The 22,285-nt window shown below is 33.4% G+C and overlaps 2 protein-coding genes and 1 long non-coding RNA gene across 3 annotated transcripts; 1 reads left to right on the forward strand and 2 right to left on the reverse strand.

The window, feature by feature from the left end:
• Nucleotides 1-232: 232 nt before the first annotated feature.
• LOC128294179 (uncharacterized) lies at nucleotides 233-4,911 on the reverse strand. The gene is made up of 2 exons (XR_008284460.1): nucleotides 4,783-4,911; nucleotides 233-3,866 (listed from the first exon to the last, which is right to left on the reverse strand). It is a non-coding gene; the product is annotated as an uncharacterized LOC128294179 (long non-coding RNA).
• A 6,321-nt stretch (nucleotides 4,912-11,232) lies between these two features.
• LOC108457193 (transcription elongation factor 1 homolog) lies at nucleotides 11,233-12,800 on the reverse strand. The gene is made up of 5 exons (XM_017756105.2): nucleotides 12,658-12,800; nucleotides 12,114-12,236; nucleotides 11,819-11,889; nucleotides 11,673-11,694; nucleotides 11,233-11,569 (listed from the first exon to the last, which is right to left on the reverse strand). Exons 2-5 carry the CDS (start codon nucleotides 12,224-12,226, stop codon nucleotides 11,452-11,454), a joined length of 324 nt encoding a protein of 107 aa, XP_017611594.1. The 5' UTR covers nucleotides 12,227-12,236; nucleotides 12,658-12,800; the 3' UTR covers nucleotides 11,233-11,451.
• A 103-nt stretch (nucleotides 12,801-12,903) lies between these two features.
• Nucleotides 12,904-17,505, forward strand: LOC108457192 (uncharacterized). The gene is made up of 8 exons (XM_017756102.2): nucleotides 12,904-13,371; nucleotides 13,445-13,648; nucleotides 13,804-14,298; nucleotides 14,422-14,532; nucleotides 15,032-15,217; nucleotides 16,209-16,439; nucleotides 16,816-16,936; nucleotides 17,034-17,505. Exons 1-8 carry the CDS (start codon nucleotides 12,967-12,969, stop codon nucleotides 17,144-17,146), a joined length of 1,866 nt encoding a protein of 621 aa, XP_017611591.1. The 5' UTR covers nucleotides 12,904-12,966; the 3' UTR covers nucleotides 17,147-17,505.
• The last annotated feature ends 4,780 nt before the right edge of the window (nucleotides 17,506-22,285 follow it).

Here is a 22,285-nt window from a genome sequence, read left to right on the forward strand (position 1 = left end):
CCCCTGTCGCAACTTTAAAAATTTACTATAAATTATCCAGAAAGAATTAGGAGTCATGCCTTATATGTACAGATTCCATTTTTAGTCTAGTTTCATTAGAAACAAACGGCACCAGTATTAAAGCCCTGTACAGAGAGATATTCAAGTTATAACGCGCGAAGGTCAGAGCAGTCGATCCCTGTAACATGGGTGACTTTAACTAATAAACTGTACCAATTGGCCCAACCAAAAATTCTAGAAATAAATACATGGATGGATATATGAGTTTAAATTCAGGGAAAATTTACAAAACCAGTTTCCGAGTTTTGAAACTCGAGATATGATTTTTAAGGCAACGGTGACGCAGTTTTCCAGCCTGACTGGAAATGTCAAATTGGGGGGCAAAATATGTGAACTTGGCTTGTTAACCCCTCGTGTCCGACACCGGCGATGGTCTCGGGTTCGGGGTGTTACATCAGCAGAGACCACATGTCCTAAGAAGGTTACCTCCCTCAACCAAAATTCACACTTGCTGAACTTCGCAAAGAGTTCCTTCTCCCTTAATACTTACAGCACTATACAAAGATGCTCATCATGTTTCGTTTTAGTTTCAGAATATACCAGGATATCGTCAATAAAGACGACTACGAATTGATCTAAAAATGGTTGGAACACATGATTCATCAGATCCATAAATGCTGCAAGAGCGTTCATTAGTCCAAATGGCATAACTAGAAACTCGTAATGACCATACCGAGTCCTGAATGCTGTCTTATGGATATCCACTTCCTTTACCTTTAACTGATGGTATCCAGATCGAAGGTCAATCTTGGAAAATACCGAAGTTCCTCTAAGTTGGTCAAATAAATCATCAATCCTTAGCAGCGGATACTTATTTTTAATCGTCAGTTTGTTCAACTGGCGATAAACAATGCACATCCGCATTGTACCATCCTTCTTCTTCACGAATAGCACCAGTGCTCCCCATGGAGACACGCTTGGCCTAATGAAGCCCCTATCCAACAAATCTTGAATTTGAGCATTTAACTCTACTAATTCCTTCGGTGCCATCCTATACGGTGTGATAGACACAGATACCATTCCAGGCAACAAGTCTATTCCAAACTCAACTTCTCGATTCGGAGGCAATCCTGGAAGCTCCTCCGGAAAAACATCTTGGAACTCCTTTACGGTCCTAACCTTATCCACTGTCAGTCCCTTCTCTTCCGACTGACTTACAAATACCAATTAGGCTTCACAACCTTTCTGAATCCACTTTTTGGCTCTTAATGCCGACACCACATTGGACAAATAATCCATTCTCTCACCTATCACCATAACCTCCTCATCCTTTGTAGTTCTTAACACCATTCATTTAGAAGCACAATCCAGAGTCGCCTTATGCTTAACAAGCCAATCCATTCCCAGAATGAGGTCAAACTCTCCGAACGGTGACTCATCAGATCTCCAGGGAAAATCCTACCTTGAGTTTCTAAGGGTACATCCCTATACAGTTTGTCTACCCTAACCGAGTGACCCAAAGGACTTAGTATAGATACCCCACTCACAATCTCCTCAGAGTAGTCCAAGTTATCCATAATCCGTTCTGTGGCCTCCAACCAATATTCTGCCATATTCGGGGCTATACCAGACATGCTCTTAAAGTTCTCCATTCCGTTAGTCTCGAAGTCATTCAGAAATAGATCCCTGAATTTCGTTGCCCGAACTTGCTCCGGCAACCCTTTCCAGAACACGAAGCATTGCCTGTGACAGGGCATCATCCTCGATCTGCGGTCATGAGACTCTACCTCTATTGCCGATGGTACCGGTGCATCCACCGCCGGCATATGTCTCGAAGACGAAGATCTCGCTCGAGCACTTCCTCGGCTCCATCCACGGCCTCTTGTACTCATGTCGTATTATCTTGATTACGAATTTTTATGCATCAATTAATATTCCAATGTTTATTACAGATGTTTTATGAATCGACAAGAGTTCGAGTTTGTTTTCGCAGAATCAAGTCTAGCTACGATTTGATCTCTTATCGATTTTCCTATGGTTTCAGTATCATCCTATCTATAGTATCCTAGTAGGATTTCAGTACAGACAGATAAGTCAGAAAAATATTCAGAAGAGTTCAGAGTAATACTTATAGACTTGAGCCGGAGATTCGGAATGCCACCTTCTAAAGATCTAAATTTTGAAAATCGAGTTTTTCGCATTCTTTATAAAATTTTCATTTTTGAAAATCTTTGTTTTTGTAAACCCATTCCATAGCCGAGTTGTTGTAACCTAGGTTCTGATACCACTAAATGTAGCACCCCAAACCCGGCCCAGAAGTTATGGCCAGATCCGGCATGCCACATCAAAAACGTAAAAAAAAAATTTCCATTCTAAGTCCAGAAAATCGTACTCGATGTTCAAAAGATTAATTCATTAAGGGTTAAAGTGAATGGAAGTTGTGCACCAGGTAGGAAACCGGAAAAGAGGTGGTGAGTCCATCGGACTGCTTAAGTACCAAGCTCCCTTCGGATCCAATCCTAGACATGCATACCACCATTGCCACACCTTAACGTCATGGATATTTCTAGGAAACCGATTTGATTAAGTCATTTTTTAGGAAAAGTGATTAATTTTGGAAAATACTTTTAGTGCGGAAGCTTTGCTTGTTGTCGTGTTATTTTGAAATCAATTGTTGTTTTTGAAAACGCGCCCTAAAGCTATCCAATTTCAACAGTTAGAATAAGTAATACCTATCCTAGTAATACATATTAAAACCATCAAAAATAATTAAGCGGCCTTATTACATTTAAAAACCCAAAACTTCAAACGTAAATAAAAGGATGTTCAGTTCACCAGAAGAAAATCAAACTTTCGAGCGGGTGGCCACTCGAATTCCCTCACGACTCCAAGCCCACTATGGTTGGGGATTTCTGCGTGGATGAAAATAAAAGGGTGAGTTTGGGGAAACTCGATGTGTAAATTAACCCAACCATAGCCTATATTAGCTCAAACCACGAAATAGAATAAGTTGGCCTTAGCCCGCAAGTAATTGAATAAAGCCCATAGGCCCATAACGAGTAAGTAAGATATTACATGTTTATGCGAAACCCAACAATATCCAACCGTATACACCCCGTACCAACCTTACACCGTGTGGGGAGACAACTCGACCCACCCAACCGCTACACACCACGTAATTTGCAGCATGGCTGCGAGCGAATAATGTGACGAGTCACCAGATCTGAATAATCGTGGCGAGCCACCGAAGCAGATATATGTGGCGAGCCACCGGATCGATATTTATGGCGAGCCACCGGATCGATATTTGTGGTAGAGCCACCGGATCGGATATTTGTGGCATAGCCACCGTAACGCTTCCTCCATAATATAACCCATGTCCCCATGCAGCAGATATATAATCATGGCATACATCATACGTAATCGGATCGTCATGCTTTTCGGTCAAAATTAACCCTAGGGGTATAACGGTAATTTTGCACCTAGGGGTATATGATAATTTTCCATACATAGGGGTATTATAGTAATTTAGCTACTTTTAGGGTTTTCATGCATATCCTAACTATTTACGTACTATCAGAACACTTACCGGGCATACTTACGAATTGGGCCGTTGGCCCATGAACCCGATCTTTGGCCCATTAAGCCCAAATTATCAAAATGTACGAAATCGCGCATTGCAGTTTATTACTTTAGATTACCAAATATACAAACCCAACTATCTTACGAGCATTCAGACACTTAAATTCCCAAAATACCGACTTTTAAGCATTTCGCTTTTCGGCTTTTGCCAATCTAGTCTATGAGAGGGTGTCGATTACACACATTTTTGCGAAGATATCTTGTGAGATCCACACACGAACAGCCTACAATTGGATTACTAACACGTTAATCTAACTATTCAAATACAAACTACGTATTAACCTTTTACAATATTCGGCCAACCACACCTACAGATCATAGTAAGCTTATAAGAAATTAATAAGCAACTCATTAACAAATTTTTGTCAATGTTTACCACATAATCATAATTTCACTACAAGCTGTCTTCCTAAGCAACAGTCACTAAATTATTTATAACTGGAGCTACGAAACTCCAAATCAAGTTCCGTTAATTTTCCCTAAAAGTAGACTCATATATCTTTTATCCATAAAATTTTCAGAATTTTTGGTATGGCCAATCAATACCAGATTTTTCTTAAAGTTTCCCATGTTTCACTGTTTGACTAATCTGACCACTCTTCATTACGAATCAAATTTCTCATTGTACAGAATTCAAAATATGTTCTCGTTTATTTCATTAGAAACTAGACTCAATAAGCTTTAATTACATAATTTATTCAGTTTCTAATTCATCTCCCACAATTTATGGTGATTTTCCAAAGTCACGTTACTGCTGCTGTCTCAAGCAGATTTATTACCAAATCACTCTTTCACACCTAACTTGCATGCTTGTTATTTAAACATGTATATCACCAATCAATCATCACATATCTATGATTTTACTTAAGTATAATCTCCATTTCATCATTTTAAAGCACAACATGTTAGCTGATTTTTCACTTTAACATCTACGGCACATGCATGCTCATTTGTTTGGCTCAACTTCACCTATCTTCCATTTTTCATCAAAAGAACATGAAACAACAACCATTTCCTTCATTTTAATTCATGACTAAATGCTCACAACACAACTAAAAATCAAAATATTCTTCAAGAGTTAAGGTAGAATCAAGAAGAACTCATGAAATTCAAAATAGAAGCAAGGTATCAAGAACTTACCTTCAATTTTCCTCCTCCTAATGACCAAATACTCAAGACCTTTGTCCTCTCATTTCTCTTCTCTAACTTTCAGCTATGATGAACAAAGATGGACAAAACTTTGTTCTTTTCACCCCTTTTTCTTTTAATAAAACTTCATATTTCATCCATTTAATTCTTTAATACAAAAGACATGAAATTCTTATCATGAAACATTTACCTAACCCATTATCATGAAACATTTACCTAACCTATTATCATTGAACATTTACCTAACCTATTATCAATTTGTATCAATTTGTACCATAAATTATGGATATCAAGTATACATTTTGTCTACAACAACATGATGGTTGGCCACTTCATGTAAAATGGGAGGTTTGTCATGCAAATCCTCCTATTTTGCACTCCTATTTATTTGGTCACTTCAATTTAGCCTATAGCATTTTCAAACATTTTCACATAGGTCCTATTTCATAATTTCACTCACAAATGACAAAAATTAAAGCATGAAATTTTGTCAACATTCACAGAATTCCCGAAAATTGGGGCGTTACAAGTCCTGCACACCAACTCCGTCCAACCCAACACACCATGTAAGGATAAAATCGACCCACCCATCTCAACACACCGTGTTGTACCAAAATGTGGCACATAATCAGATAATTGTGGCTAAGCTGCCAGATAACAGGCTTGAGAGCCTTTCATAATACTTCCTCCATCATAACACCAACCCCACCCTGATGCAATGCGTCATACAAATATGTCATGCTATAATGCAATTTAACAGATCATATAATCAATCAGATACACATGCTAAGAGTAACATGTACATACATCACATAATCAGATCACGGAATCAAGGGTCCAAGTAATGCTTACCGACCCTACGGTAGGTCACAGTCGACTTGAGTGACCTGTACAACCCTACAGATTATTCCAGAAAAATGGGCTCACATGCCCATATGGCCTGCCCATGTAGGCCCATACGGCCTAAATTGACCTAGGTCGTGTGGATTACACAGCTTGGTCTAAAATCCCACACACCCGTGTGGGCCCACATGCCCGTGTGGCCCATTCGACCCAATTGGTCTAGCCCGTGTCTCGCACACGGCCTCGTCGACCATTACACGGCCGTGTCATGCGTCTGTGTCACGCGCGCACGACCTAGTTCGTCGACCACATGGCCGTGTAATTCTACATGACCTACCACACGGGCGACCACACGCCCGTGTGGCATCGATAGTTTCGTTTTTTTTACTTTCGTCGCTACTCTTTTTCTGCGTTTTCGGGTACACACCTGGTTCAATTTTGCTGTAACCGCTATCCCGAGACCACCAAAACCTATAATCAGAGTATTCCAACTTTTTAGAATCCAAAACGAGTTTACAACCAATCCTAAAATCGTAGAACCGACTTACCGCTACCAAACGTGTACGACTCCAATTCAAGCTGACAAAGCATTAATACCAACCTCACGAGTAACCCCTAAACAGCAACCAAAACACCCTTTTAGATACTTACTCAAAGTAACATTCAAGTTTAGTGAAACGAAAACTTACCACACACACCCCTAACAGTGAATACAGAACGATTGAAAGGCAGAAAGAAAGAATAGCCGAAATAGGAGAGAAAGTAAGGGAATTTCGGCAGCAAAAGGAGAGGAAAGGGAGAAGGCGTAGCTGAATTTGCCAAAAAGAAAATAGTATTCCCTGAAACTGTTAACCCCCAATCTTTTTCTCCTCAATTCTCTCCTCTAACAACCCACTACTCAGATTTCTGATCCAACTGAAACTCTTCCTCGTAACCGCACAAAAATAAAGCCGACGCAGGGAATCGAACACAAGACCTCTAACACTCCAGCACTCCACTTAACCACCAGACCAGTAGGCCTATTCTTACATATTTTACAAACAATAAAATATAAGCCTAATGGACCAAGTTCAGGCTTTATTCATTAAAATACCAAAATTTACCCAAGCTAATGCCTGAACTTGGGACCTCTTAGACACTTCCCAAAACATTTAACCACTGAAGCAGATACAGATTTGTGTCAAATTACTACAGATACCTATACAAGTATTTTGAGGCATTACATATTTTCTATCTATAATGATAGAATTCATTACTACATTCTCATATCTTTCTTCAAATTATATTAACAGAAACAAAATATTTGGGCATATGCCACATATGTGGCCAATAATCTTTCATATTACATTGATAACATAAGTTATCTTTACCCTTTGAAGAGATATCTTGAGAACTCTCATTGTTCTCTTATTTATTACTATGTTCCTACTTTTAGTGGTCTGTGATTATATCTCTTATTTTCTTTATATTTACATTCACTTTAAGGAACGTAACAAATCTAGTAAGACAGACTTCTAAACAACTCAATTGATTCTTTATTTCATAATCACCATCGCAAAACATGCGTGGATTTTAAATTAGAATATATCTATTCATGCTGTCATGATTAGTCTCCAATTATAATAAACATGATATAATAAATAAATCATAGTAAAATACACCGAGATTCTTTAACATCATTATTATCACCTTGCCTATTATCACAAGTACTATTACAAGTAGTAAAACAACTTTGTTTTCATAATAACATTTATAATCTAAGAGTAAAAAAAATCATTTAATAAACAAAATCAAAATTTTCGTGTACAATGCTTAAAAGTTATTTGATACACATTGTACCAAATTTCAATACCACATATATGTTATAAAATCTTATGAAGCTTCTAATCAAATATTTATACATTCAATTTAAAAGATATACTACAATCATTCAACATTAGCAAGTTAATAAGACTCAGTAGATCCTATCGAAATTCCCTTTAATCAACTATGGTAGGTTAATAACACTTTCCACCATAATTTTAATCAAATTATAAGAATATTTAATGACAATAATTTAATAATCAAATCTTTAAACATCTAAATATTATGCATATTATAATTTAATAAAAGAATCTTAGTTTAAAAGAAACCTTAAAGTAATAATATTTTTATAAAATAATTTTACTAAAATCAATCAACAAAGGAGAAAAACATACCACGTAAGGATTATATAATTTTTTTTTTTGCATAAAAGGGCAAAAAAAAGTTTAGAGATTTATGTGTACTTGAGTGGTTAAAGGCTCTAATGATTACTCATAGTGAGTAGGCCTCAATTAAAATAGCAGTAGCTCTAGGAGACAATCGACAATAGTAAATTTTGGGATATTTTTGTGACTCACGGAGAAAAACAATTAAAAGAGAATGGTGTTGATAACATGTTATAAAATAAAAGGACAGAAAATAAATAACAAAAGAATGAGAAAGCAAAGAGGGAGCGTATTTTATTGATCAATAGGAATATTTACAAAGCTTCTCTGAAGTCTCTATTTATAGGCATAAGAATTATAAATAAAGTAGAGATCTACTTCTAATGACTATAATAAGTTAAACTACATCAAAACTTATTTGGATCTTGATGGGCATCCACTTAATAAAATATTCATAACAATTTTAAAATATTTTAAAAATATATATAAACATTTACTTACTTTGAATAAGAGAACTTCCAACAATTTTGTTTTTTTAGGCTTAACTCACGATTTAGCCCCTAAAGGACACTCATATTTTCATTTTGGTACTTTTTTTTTGTCCCAATTTGGTACCTAAAATATCAATTTCCTCTATTTTTGGTTCATTTTGTGACGGACGTTATGTGAAATCTGTTGGGTGACTGAAAAGCACCACATGACATGTTTTGACTAATGAAAAAATGCCACCTGGCAATCAGGTTTATTTAAAATAAAAACATTAAATTTAGATTTAAAAAAATAGAAAATTATAATATTAAATATTTAAATATTAAAAAACACTTGACGTTGACCAACCTTTAACCGAAGTTGACCGATCGTTAATCGGGCATTGACCGACCATGTGACGCTATTAGAACACGCCATGTGTCCTTTTTTAATATTATATTGATTAAAATTTTAAACAAAACATATATAATATATAAATTTAAAAAAGTTGAAAAATAATTTTTAATAAAATTCTTAAATATATAATTTTAAATTTTAAAATTCAAAATAATATATAAAAGTTAAAATTTTTATAAAAATTTAAAATAAAGTAATTAAATTTCAAGTAATCTTGAAATTTAAATACATTTTAGGATTATATATTTTAGAATTTTATAAAAATATATTTTTATTATTTTATATTTTTCACAATTTTTACTGTTTTTGTAATAATATTTTTAATTTCAACACATTCCTTTTCCATTATTTGTAAATTTTATTTTTAAATTTTTTATAATTTATATATTTTCTAGATAATATATATATATATATATTTCTGAACTTTTATATATTTATTTCTATTTTTATACTTTTAATGTGTAAACACATATAATTAAAGAAAATATTTAGCTTTTACGATAAAAAACATCACATGGTACTTTGTGATGGGCTACAAGATTTTTTTTTTTAACGTCTATAAAAAATGGACTAAAAATAATAAGGTATGCGTGTGCTTTAGGTACCAATTTGGACAAAAAAAGTTTAGATACCAAAAAGAAGAAAAGGGTATATTTTAGAGGCCAAATTGTTAATTAAGTCTTTTTTATTATTATTATGAATAAGTTAACACCCTAAACACAAATAAGATTTTTTTTAACTCTACAAAAAAAATGGACTAAAAATATAGCAGAGATATACTTTAGGTACTAATTTGAGAAGTGAGTGTAATTTAAGTACCACTTTTAGGCAAAAAAGTTTTTTTGAGTACCAAAATAAGAAAAAATATAATTTAAGAGCCAAATCGTGAAATAGACATTTTCTTTATTATGAATAAATTAATACCTAGATACAAATAAATAATAATTTAAATAAACTTTAAATCAATTTGAAAACCACATCCACATTTCATCCAATTAAATAAATTTTAAATTTAAATCCAAATATTTGTTTTAAATCTAAATTCCTTTACTATTTAAATTAAATTTAAAAATAGTTGTACAAATCAAAATTAGTTAAATTATTTAACATATAAAATGAAATTAACTATCCATAATCTGAATTCATACTGAATATTCATCATCTAAGTTCATTCGAGAAAAATAAAATGAATTAAGATACAAAGAACCCTAATTAATATCTAAATGAACTACAGATAATAATTAAAATATCCAAATTTAAAAATTCAATTTACTTTAATAAATATCTAAATCCGCACTATCTAAAGTCATTATCACTTCATCTATGTTTGGAAACTTATAAATTATTTTAAATTTGGCAAGAACGATACGGTATTTATAAAAATAATATTAATGTCAATGTTACTTGTTACTGTGAAAATCTTTTATATTACTTTTGGTTTATTTGAATAAAATAGAGTTGTAATAAAATAAAATTATGATAGAATAAAACTATAATAACTAATTCAATTATTTGGTTGAATGAGATAAAATAAAACTATAATTATATTCTTGTGTTTGATTGAAGAAAATAGATTTATAATTGCATAAAGAAAAAGCTAAAATTACCAAAATACTCTTAATAAAAATTATTTTAAATAGATGATTATTGTTATTAATTTTTAATAAAATTATTATTAAATATAATTTAATAAATAAATAAATAATCTAATCATATTTTAATATAATTATTATTCAATATGTAATATATATTTATATTATTCAATATGTAAAATGTATATTCATAGTACTTCAATAAAATGGTAAAATATTAAATAAATATAATAAATTTTAATTAATATATAAGTTTTTTTTTACTTTTTCCTTCTTTAATTTATTCTCTTTCTCAAATGTTCATTATTTGGAGAAAGCTTTTATTAAATTCCAGATTCTGACAACGATCATCGCTATCTCCACCGCCACTTTAGTTGTGACCAATCCAAAATAATTATATGATTCTCTTTTTCTTTTCTCTCTTAGTTTTGCTTTCCCAGAATTCATCACAAAAATTCAGATCTACCTAACTTATTTGTAGCTTTCATTACTATTTTTCTATTTTATTCACCACCAATCGAATACCCACCTACAATGACCCGTGAATTAACTCAATCAAAGTTTCTCTTCAATTTACTGCAAATTTCTCTCTTGATGATGTGTTGAATGATTTTTGTTCTTACCAATTCTTTTCTTTTCCCTTTTGATTTTGGGTTAAAATGGAAATAATAGAATAATATCTATTTTGAGTTGCTTAGAATAGCTATTCAGATGATGAAGTAAAAAGATGACTATTCAGGAACTTTGAGGAATAGTAGTCCTGTAATGAGCTATACTGCTGAATAGCATTCAGCCAACCAAACTAACGTCCTGTAGCACTTAGGATGGACATGGAACCGGTCGGCTATTACAGCCAACCAAACAAGCTGTTAATCTTTTAGCTCTTCGATGATAACACCGGATAGCTTTGCGTAAAACCATGTGCAGCATCATTCATATTAGGATCACGTAATTGCATTAAATCAACATAACAACACAAAACGAGTATCTGATAGCCATTTGACGAAGTTCTTGCTTAGCATACAATGGATCATTTAGGCTATTCATACCATAAGATGCTGTAAGATATGCATACTTGCACACCAACTACTCCCCACAGAAAACTAACATAATTACAGCCTTGGTAAGTACTAAAACATCCATCGCTACTGCTAGTCCCATTCAGATGTCGAAACCCGTTTTCTAGGCACATAACCTTCATCCTGATCCCCATCGTCCTCTTCTTCAAGGTTGTTAACACGTTCACATTCATCAATCCATTCACTGTATCTGAGAAGTCACAAGAATATAAGCAAGAGAGTGAGGTAAAGACTAAACTCCACACTGATAGGCGACGGAGCAAACACTAAAAATCACATTGATATGCACTTACATGTCTATTGGTTCAGTCAAAGCTGCAAATACATAAACAAAGAAACATGGATGAGTCAATAAAAAGGCAGCCAACTTAGCTTTCATCACAACTTGCAAAATATTTGAAGTTCTTTACCAGCCACAAGGTATTGGTATCATAAGTACCTGTTATAACAGTGCTAAAGCTTTCCTGGCATATTCTGCAAGAGGCTTCGCCAATCAAGTTCTTCATATCACTGGAACAGAAAAGCAAAATATATTTTCTCGTAAATTCTTATGATACAAACGCCATTGACATAATACAACTTTTTCCTTTTATCTTTCATCAAAAACAAAAATGGATAACAATGTTTACCCATTGAAAGTTGAAAAAGAAGCATTGTACCAAAATTATCTCAGTTATTAGGTCACAATATGGGCACAATTTCTCAAAAAACAAGCATAAGAAGTTTGTACTTACAGGCGGCACTCAACACTGGTTCCATGGTTACAAAAGGGGCAGCTGAACACAGTGTCAAGCTTATCCATCCGCTTCTTAGGAGCAGGCTTTGCTCTTGATTTCCTCTTTCCCATACTTCAATTCCTTCAACATTTCAAATTACAAGTAAAATAAGCATAAAATTTCTGAAATTACAAAGTTTTTTTTAAAAAGTTCTCAAAGAATACCAGATTCTTCAATTCAAACCCTAACTAATTATTTTAGACATTCTTCCTTCGGGAAAAAAATATTTAGTTTAAGCGGTAAAACACAATATTTTTTCCCCTCAAATTTCTCAAAAAGCATTTAAATTCGTTCTTCGATTTTCTTTTCTTCTTAAGGTTATGCAATATTAGAAAAAAAAGAATTAGGCAAATTTCAAAGGCTAATCAATCCGGCCGACAAAACATCCACCAAATTAATCTAAGCGAGAAGAAAAAGAATAAATTTTTATTTAGAAAAAAAATGCTAACGAATATAACTCGAATCTCATCGATAAAGAATCAAGTAGAATAATTGAACTTACAAAAGGACGATCTCGATAATCGTAAGGAGCGAAAACCCTAACTTTTCGATGCGTTTCCAAGCAGAGGTAGTAGAAGAATGAAGAGAGGGATTTAGATTTTCTAATTTATAGAGTTAAATGCACGGCTGTTTAAACGACACCGTTTTCTTGAAAACAGTTGTCCAGACCCTACAACCTATTTAGCCCAATGTCAACCCACGTGTCCATCTAGCTAACATGCGCCTGCCCTCAACGTTCAAAACTAAAAATTAAAGGAAAAAAAAGTAAAAACCCTTCTAAAATCCCTAAAACCCTCTGCTTTCATCATCAATGGCTTTCACTCATTCACTTTCCCGTCCATTTTCCATCCAATTCCCCTCTCATTCCCCCCAAAAGTTCACTTCTTTCCCCAAGCTACCCTTCCGCAACCCCAAGATTCCCTTCCTTATCCTCTCCCGTTCTTCTCCTAAGTCGGCTCCATCCACCGAACAGGAAGCCCTAAAATTCATAGCGGACTCCGATGGAACCACGCTCCCTTGTGTTCGAACCTACGAAAACGACCTCGCTCGCCTCACACTCGTTGGGGCCGTTAGCTTCGATCAGGCTTTGACGGCTGCTGCTGCTGATGGAGGCCGAGCCGCCACCGAGCACGTCGACTCCGGTATCCCCGCTATGGTTATTGAAACCGTTTTCCCAGGTCCAACCGCTAAAAGCGCCACCGTTTCTACACGATTGGTTCGTTCATTCCCGTCCTTTATCAAAATAGGAAATTAGCCGTTAAATATTTATCTAATTTTTTTGGGAACAGTTTTTGCCGGCTAGGAAAGTTAAAGAAAAAGCTCAAAAGCTGAAAAAGTCATTTTCTGAAGATATTTTTGCCGGAACATCATCAAAAAACATACTGGCTATGACTTTTAGGCAAGTGGTTATGCAAAAGATTTGGAGTTTCGAACTGGTTTTGTTTCGACCTGGAACTGAAAGAGATATGGAAGATCTTGAAAATCCAAGAGAGGTTAGATAACCACTGGTATTTCATTTTTGTGGATTCTGTTCAAGTTTGTTATCTGTATGTCGGATTTTTCCGTGTAATGCCATAATTAATGTTTTTTCTGCAGGTTCCACTTGATACTGATAGGTTCGGTTCTCTTGTTATGCATTTACTAACAGCAGGTTCCGGCCTCTTTCACTCTCCGGTCATCAGAAGAAAGGGTTATCTCTGTGCTCGGTGAAGTAGTTTGCATCTCAGCTTTACAAAGCACTGAAAAACATTTCCTGGAAAATTTATTGGGAAAAACTCCCTCAAACTTCTTTCGCTGGTTTCGGAAATCAAAAGGGATTGTATCAAAAGATTCATCTGTTGTTTTACATAAAGTGTTTGAAGATGAGATTGTTGAAAATGCCAGGAATCTTCTTGAAAGTTTTAATTCCAGTAAAGAGAGTTTCAATGCTATGGATCTGAGGCAGAAAAACTATTGGTGGACTCATCCTTTGCAGTCTAAGCTGGAAAAGAATGGTGGTCATGAGTTTAGTGCTTGGACAAGTGAGTATATACCTGCCTATCGGCTGGAAATAGATGCAAATACACTTAAGGATGTAAAGTTTGAAGGATGGAGAGAATCTAACGGGAGTAGGTGGCAAGTTCTTTTGACACACTCCCAAATGGTACTTTATTCTTTCCCTTTGGTGTTTCATCTTTTTCTTTATATATTGTATTTAGCTTATTACTGTGCATTATTTCGCAGATACTATCCTTCTCTTTTGATGCTAGCTTATAAAAATTTGTAGGTTGGATTGGCTGATATATTAGATATGTACTATGAAGATGTTTACACACTGCCCAAGAAACAACTACACAGTGGCATGGTTGCCAATTACAACAGCTTGACCAAAGCAAAGGTATCAAAATGCATATTGATTGTTAAAATTTGAAGCTTTATTGTTGTTTGGTTTTATCATACTTTTGTTTGCGCATTGGCTGATCTCTGCATGTTAGATGTTTAGAAATTTTAAGATAGGAGGTGACTGTAAATAATTTGTAATTTAATAAATCAGTTAAGCAAATATTAAACAAGTTTTAATGCTTTTTATTGTGGAAGTATGTGTAAGATTATTGATAATGCTTGGAGAAGTGTTAAACCCAGTACTGGATAGACATATCAAGGATGTTTGAAACTATCTCTTGGAGAATATTCAATAGTAATTGTTAGAATTCCATGAACTCTTTGCTATATTTGACTAATTTGAAATTTTTTTGTTTTCTTCTCTTATTTTGTGGTCTTTTTCTTTTCAAGGTGTTTAGCCTTTTATGAACTTGAAGGATCTGGCTGATAAAAGTATTGGTATTTGAATTGAATCAAGTTCTTAGTCTTTGTCTAATTGTTTCAATTTCTTACAGAGGAACTCTTCTTTCTTGAAAGTAATATCTTCCATCATTGCAAGTGGAATTCTTCTCATTACCATCAGTAGTATCAGTCTATTTAGTTTTCCTTATCTAGGCAGAGGAGGGAAGTACCTTGGAAAATCTCGGTCTCCATCATCAATTATTGAGTCTACAACAATTCAATCTGTAGATGCTGAAAAGGTGGGAATACACTGGTTTCTTTGTGGCTTTGTACTAATTCAGTTTCAGTAATATCTGTGTATTTATTATTGTATCCATGCTCTGTTAATGCTAGTATTAGAATAGGCAAACTGGTTTTCCCTAGGAATTTTCTATGCTATTTGTCCTTGTGGTGTTGCATGTATTTTCTTTGCTGCCAAAGATTCATGTGATTTAGGAATTTGATATATAACTCTAGAGCACCATTTATAGACTGAAGAGGAATCTTGTTGAAGAAATATTAGCAACAAGAAGAAAAAGTATTTGTAGCTAAACAAACTTAACCATCAGAGGAGAAACTTGGAGGAAGAGTAACTGCCATAAAGAGAAAGTTTTAAGACAACCATCAGGGCACATCCCGTTTCTTGTTCTGCTTGCTGATTAGTTTGCACTTTTGCGACAACAATGCCTAACCAAGCTCAGATGGCCAGGAGCAATGCTTATTTCCTGAAAATTTTTATTTCTCAAGATTTAATCCACATCCCATCCATGACCTAGAGCTCTTTGGCAAACACAATGTTCTTGAAAATTATTTCCAACTCTCTCAAAAATGTTATACTTCCATTTCTTACTGTTGATTCTTCTAGCAAAGAGGGAACTTGCTAGCTTCTTCAGAGACCCATATACTGTTCAAGGAGCACCTGAACAGCTGAACCATTCTAGGACTGTGCCTGTACATTAATATGCGATGTTTGAGCTTGTGTGGTACATCCCTGTTTAATAAGTTAAGAGAATGGACTAAGTTTGGATTAAGAGTAAATTTAAAACTTGCTGGTGGCTTGATTGTATATAATATGGTCACAATGCATTCAAGTGAACATCCCTAGCAATTTAGAGGCTAATGTTTGAAACCTTTAATCGTAGTTCCTTTTTGAAGTTCTGTTCTCTTTTATCTTTTCTGGTTTATTATTATTTTTTATTAATTTAAAAAGTTGCTTTTATTTATCAACTGATCTTGATTGAGTATTGGTAGTTGGAGACATTTTGTGTACTGGTAATCCAAAAGATTAAGGATGCTTTTGGCTGGCCTGGTGAAATAGCAACAGAAACCAATATTGGTGCCTGGATTGGTGAAATACCAAGCTGTCTAAAAGCACCTCATCAAGCTAATTCTAATAGTGAGGACAATTCAACTAGTTTTGCTGATGTGGAGAAAATGGATGCTGATATAAAATCATCTGTCCAGGATATTGCTGGTTATCAGGTAAACTCCTTGGTTTAGATTTTGCTTTTATGTTTTGTCTGCTTTTTACCTATATTAGTTTAGCTAAGCCTTCTTTCTAGCTATATACTAGGTGTCAGAAAGAAAAGAGGGAGAAAAGTGAAGTGGGAGCAAACTTAAGTTGATTTTAGTTCTTGACACGCTTAATCTGGTGTCTATTTAAATTGATTTAGCTGGCAACTATAACAGCAAAATTGGTTGCAATCCTGGATTTGAATCTCAATTAAAGTGTTTTCACATGGTTCGGTACTTGTTAGAGTATAAATATGATCAGAAATTTAAAGGAATCAAGCTTGCCGTGGCAGTGAAGCCTATATTTCTAATTTGATTGCGTCTCCCTTTGGTTGGTATCATCTAGGTGGTTTTATCAACTGAAGGAAAAATAGTTGGGTTCCAACCTACAAGTCGGGTGGGTGTCAATCAGTGGGCTTTGAATCCCTTAACAAAAGAGCTATATGGTGGGAAAAAACTTTCCCCTGGTAAGAACTTACATTTGTCACGTATTACTACTCCCAATTTAACCCTGTTGCTTGTTGGCTTGTGCTAATATTTTCATGTTATGAATGTTGCAAGCAGGTTTAATTGAACCTCGTCTCGAAATCCAACTTCCTAATGGGATTGTTGTACTTGAGCTGTTGATGTCAGTTAACCCAGATTCCTGCTTTGCATTGGCTAGGCCAATCCAATGATCATTGCTTGGTTTGATTTTAAAGAGTTAATTGTAATAAAGTCAATGGCATCAATAATCCAGGTCCTTTTCTTTTCCTTTCATTTTTTTTATTAGCTATTTTGGTTGAAGTTGGAAAACGTGTAAAGGTACATCTCCAATGAGATTTCATTGGGTGCAGTCTCATTCATATACGTTTATAATATGTAGAATGTTCTAGCCTTTAGCCATGTTTACAAATGTATGAGAATGTATGCATATCAATACAAGTGTGATTTATGATTCTTTTAAGGTTCTTTTTTTCCTATAGGATTTATGCTGTTAAATGAGAACAGAGATTCTATAGAAAATATTAGCCAAAACTTGTGGTTATTTACATAATCAAGCTAGTAAAATGGGTTCAGATTTTGTTTTGATTTATGATTAGGATTGAGAACCATTAGAACATTTATTGTGGTTGACATCGAACATAAAAATTATTATCGATCTTTGTGTTCCCGGTGACTAATGTATTTTGTGTATTTATTTTTTGAAAATAAAATGAATTTAGCGAAAAGCTTAAATTTGAGGCACATCGAAGTTAAAGTTTGGCCTGTATTTGGCTGATACAAGAAAAAGCTAAGTATGGGTTGCAGTTGGCCATAGCATCTCCTACAAATCCCCTTTCCAAGCGGAACATGATAGAAGGTTGAGCCTTTCTTCATTCAAATCTCATAACCGTCATTCCCTTTCCCTTGGCACTGAGACAACATCGGTGATTTTTTTATTCTTCTTGCGCCAGTTAATTTCTTCAAATGCTATTGGTTTCTAAGACATCAAGGTAGATTGAAGGGACTTGTGATTGGGTTTAATATATATAGGTACTTAAACTTGGTAATTTTACTTATTTAATAAACCTATATCTAAATATGAAAATCATGACCTAACTTGGTATTTTTTTAGGTACTTTAAATACATTATAAAATTTAATATTTTTTGTTATGTGTCAAAATGTGAGGTTACTGTGATTTCATATTATTAGTCGTCAGTGCCACGTCAATAATGTTAGTCAGGTACTTAAAAGAAATACAAGTGGGCTTATGGTTTCTAAGCTTAGGTATCAATTACATAAAAATAAAAGTTTATGTATCAAGCATGTACAAGTTGCCAAATTCAAGTATCTTCATATGTATTAACCTTTGTGATTGTACTAAAAACCATTTTGAAAAAACAATGATGCTGACAAGATTGCAAATAACTGTAAATAAGGCATTCGACAATGGGTACTATTGTTGATCTATACGATTGAATGTGTTTGTTATAACTCATCGATGGTGGTGATGATGGATATTGGTAAAGACAATGGGTATTATTGTTGATCTATACGATTGAGTATGTTTGTTATAACTCATCGATGGTGATGATGATGAATATTGGTAAAGAGAATGACAGGAGAGAAAATCATTTTGGTTTTCATATAATCTTATTAAGTATATTACATTTTTTTCACTCACATTATGGGCAAATTTTGGCACATATGCGACTTTTAAAAAATATTTAGGTACATAGGTTGTTTCATTTGAAATTTAAGGAAATAGGTCGATTTTGATATAGGTGGCAAAAACGCTCCCTGTAGGAAGCGTTTTCAAGTGATGTAGCAAAAGAGAGGGGGAAACACGACCCTGTAACATAGCCTACGGGGTGCGCTTTCCCCTCTCCAGCCACGTCACCTAAATGCTTTCTACACCCTCTGATTAAACTTTAAAAAATAATAAAATTAAATAAAATTAATGGTTAGATTGAATTTTGAAAAGCCAAGAATCCTAGAATAAAGATATTTGAAAACTCGAGAATCTTGAGATAAAACTTAAGTCATCTTTTCATGGCAGAATAAGAATATGATCTTAAATTTTTTCAAAAAAAAAAAAGCTTTAAAAAGAAGCATTTTTATAACTTGTCATGTTCAATTATTTTCAATATTTTGAAATATGTTTCATATTCAGTTGTAGAGTTTCTTATAAAATAAATGGTCAAGTTTCATATTTAAAATTTGACCTTTCAATCGACCTAATAAAGTAAATTAGTTGAAGTAAGTAAATGAGTATTTTTTTTTTTTGTATAATGTTTTCGTTTTAATTTTATATTAAAATGTGAAACAAGTTTTTTTTTCAAAAATGAGTAAAATAATTAAAACTTCTATTTATTACGACGGTCAAATTTGTGACATCAAAATTTGGATCGTTTTTGTATTAGCCCAATCTATAGAATTGGTTTTCCATCAGATGTCAAATTGAACTAGCTTTTATCAAGAATTAGAAGAAAAGTCTCAACTCCAAGTTGGAGAAGGATTTCGAGCTTGAAATATAGATATTTAACATCAATGAACCTTGTTAAATATGATATATTTGAGCTCAAAGGTGACATGGATGTCGATTTAATTGTTGATACATATTGCTCAATTGAAAATGTTATACTAGAGTTGTATATCCAGTTTGTTAATGTAAATGAATGTGGTTTAAGTTCAACAATAGTCCAAGTTAATTTGTTTCTAGAATAGAAAGCAGAAAGTTCAACCACACGATTGACCGATGGTTTCACAGCGTTATTACAAAACTCGTATCAAAGAATGCCAGAATCATCAATGGAAAGGCATTCTTCAATTTCAACCTTCGATTGTGACATTGGTGCATAGTCGGGGCTAGTTGGTAACCCGTACGAGAGATCTTGACATGAAATTCTATGAGTTTTTTATTTTAACTTTGAAACATCGATGTTTTATGCTAGACACAGTTATGCGGGTATACTATCAAGTTACACGGATGAGCAATTCGTAAGTAATATTGATTTTAACATAGGGTTGATGAGAACAAATAATGTTCACCTTACAACCTACACTGACGTAAAGACATCCAATCTTAGATATGAAATCGCAATTGGGGTTGATAATGAAGGGGAAGTTGAGAACAAAGAGGTAAATAAGAACGAAGAGGAAGTTGAAATCGATAATGATCCAATCCGAGAGTTCCAGTTTGATGGTTTAGAAGTTACATTATTTTTAAACTAGAGGCCATTCCTACTGATTAGAAGGGAGTGATTTTGACAATGAAGGTCCGAACAATGCTGGAGGAACCCAACCAAATTTTACGGCATATGAACTTCCTCCTTACATGCTTAATGTCGACATTAATGCTGAAGATGAGTTAGAATTTTCAAAATTTCCTCATAGAAGATTGGAGTATCGAGTTCTACAAATTTTGATGATTTACTAGTTAGAATGGAGTTTTCCTCTAGAGATGTTGCAATAAGCTGTATGCATAAAGCATGGGGTCAATTTTCCTGTTACAAAATCGCGAGCGAAAAAATATAAGGCAAAGTGTACAATGTGTGACAATAGATGTTCATGGAAAATCATGATATCGGTGAGAAAAACAAGATTCTAGTTCATGTACTTGTGTTGTTGCAGGTATGTCATAACCATATCATATTCATTAAACATTCTACGTGAACCATATTCACCAAGCATGCAAACCTTTACGATTAGATCCTTTATTCATTTCTCACCTTTAGTACTCAATTATAAACATTGTAAAATTACAATCTAATATTATATATAGATTCACAATTCAATCACAATCAATACATAAAAGTACAAAACCATATCCTATGAACTTAACAGATACAAACAACAACAATTGAAGTGTCTAGGATTAATTTTCCATTTTCAAATTTTCTTTTTTTTTTCGATTATTTTTCATTGGTTCAAATCTTGATCTATATAATAATTCATTTCAAACTATTAATTCCAAATATCTTATAATAGCTTATTTAAGGCATATGACAACTTAATTTCATTTTACACAATTTTCCAAAAAAATTCATTTTATTCAATTTAGTCTCTAAAACCGAAATCGCTATATCTTTAAATTTTAAGCTTTGTTTTTCAATCCAATTTCAATTTCATCCTTCTATAACCATCTAAAATAAATAATTATAAAAATTTCATACCAATTTCGAAATATTTTTGTTTTAGTCCCTATACTCAAAATTAACTATTTTCACTTTACAATTTAATCCTTTAATTAATTCTAAGCTTACAAACAAGCCATTTAACAACAAAAACATCAATGACAACATTTCAAAAATTTAACAATTTTTGATTTAATACCCAGGATAGTTAAATTAAGCTGCAACGATCTCAAAAATATAAAATTTACTAAAAATAGGATTAGAAAAGCTCACCTTTCATAAATGAGTAGCTTAGCCAAACAACCAAGCTTCAATAATGGTTGATGTTTCTTTTTATTTTTAGGTTTAGGTGGAAGAAGCCAAAATGAACTTATAATGGTCACTATTTCATGTTTTAACATTTTATTATTAGTTATTTAATTAAAATTTTAACAACCAAATGAAAAAAAAGGCTCCACTAACCGTCCGTTGTCATTAAAAAGGGTTTATTTGACAATTTTAGCCTTAAACGATTACTAATTAAACATTTTAGCTAATAAAATTCCATAGTGATAAACTTTTTCAGTTTTTACGATTTAGTCATTGTTCCATAATTAACCACTAATTTGATTGAATTACTTATCCAAAATTCAATTTACCAACATAATAATTTCATATTTAATAAAAATATTTACGGTCTCGGTTTATGAAAATGAGATTCCAATACCTTAAATTTCAAAATTACTAACTTTAGGGTCAAACCACTTGTGCTTTAACAAACTGTTCAATTAACAAATTTATCAGATCAAAATCCAATATAACACTATAATAAAGTTGTAAATATTATTAAATAATATTTACTAACACGATCATTGAAATACAAGGTTCTGAAACCACTGAAAAATGGGTTGTTACACCAAGGCAAAAAAAGTTTTCCATAGTCTTTTTTGGACATTCAAGTCATGTATTGAAGCATTTTGGTACTGTAAGCTAATAGTCCAAATTGATGGCACATCCATGTATGAGAGATAGGCCTAGGATGGTAATCCAAAAATCTCATTAATAGCTTTTACAATTGTTGAACAAAAAATTGCAGATGCTTGAGACTTCTTGACTAATTTGAGAAGGTATGTTGTGTCGCAACCCAATATATGCATCATTTGTGATAGAGAACTCGAAATATAGGTTGCGATCGATCGATGTGGAAGCTTATAGGATCGTGCACACCATATGTATT

This window comes from Gossypium arboreum, chromosome 6 (assembly GCF_025698485.1).
Source record: "Gossypium arboreum isolate Shixiya-1 chromosome 6, ASM2569848v2, whole genome shotgun sequence".
Taxonomy (NCBI): domain Eukaryota; kingdom Viridiplantae; phylum Streptophyta; class Magnoliopsida; order Malvales; family Malvaceae; genus Gossypium; species Gossypium arboreum.

Coding starts and splice junctions, on each gene's coding strand:
- LOC108457193 (XM_017756105.2), bottom strand. CDS start 12,226: ATGGGAAAGAGGAAATCAAGAGCAAAGCCTGCTCCTAAGAAGCGGATG. Junction 11,890..12,113: donor ACCAGTGTTGAGTGCCGCCT/GTAAGTACAAAC, acceptor TTTCTGTTCCAG/TGATATGAAGAACTTGATTG. Junction 11,695..11,818: donor CTTTAGCACTGTTATAACAG/GTACTTATGATA, acceptor ATGTATTTGCAG/CTTTGACTGAACCAATAGAC.
- LOC108457192 (XM_017756102.2), top strand. CDS start 12,967: ATGGCTTTCACTCATTCACTTTCCCGTCCATTTTCCATCCAATTCCCC. Junction 14,299..14,421: donor TTTTGACACACTCCCAAATG/GTACTTTATTCT, acceptor AAAAATTTGTAG/GTTGGATTGGCTGATATATT. Junction 16,937..17,033: donor TGGGAAAAAACTTTCCCCTG/GTAAGAACTTAC, acceptor TGTTGCAAGCAG/GTTTAATTGAACCTCGTCTC.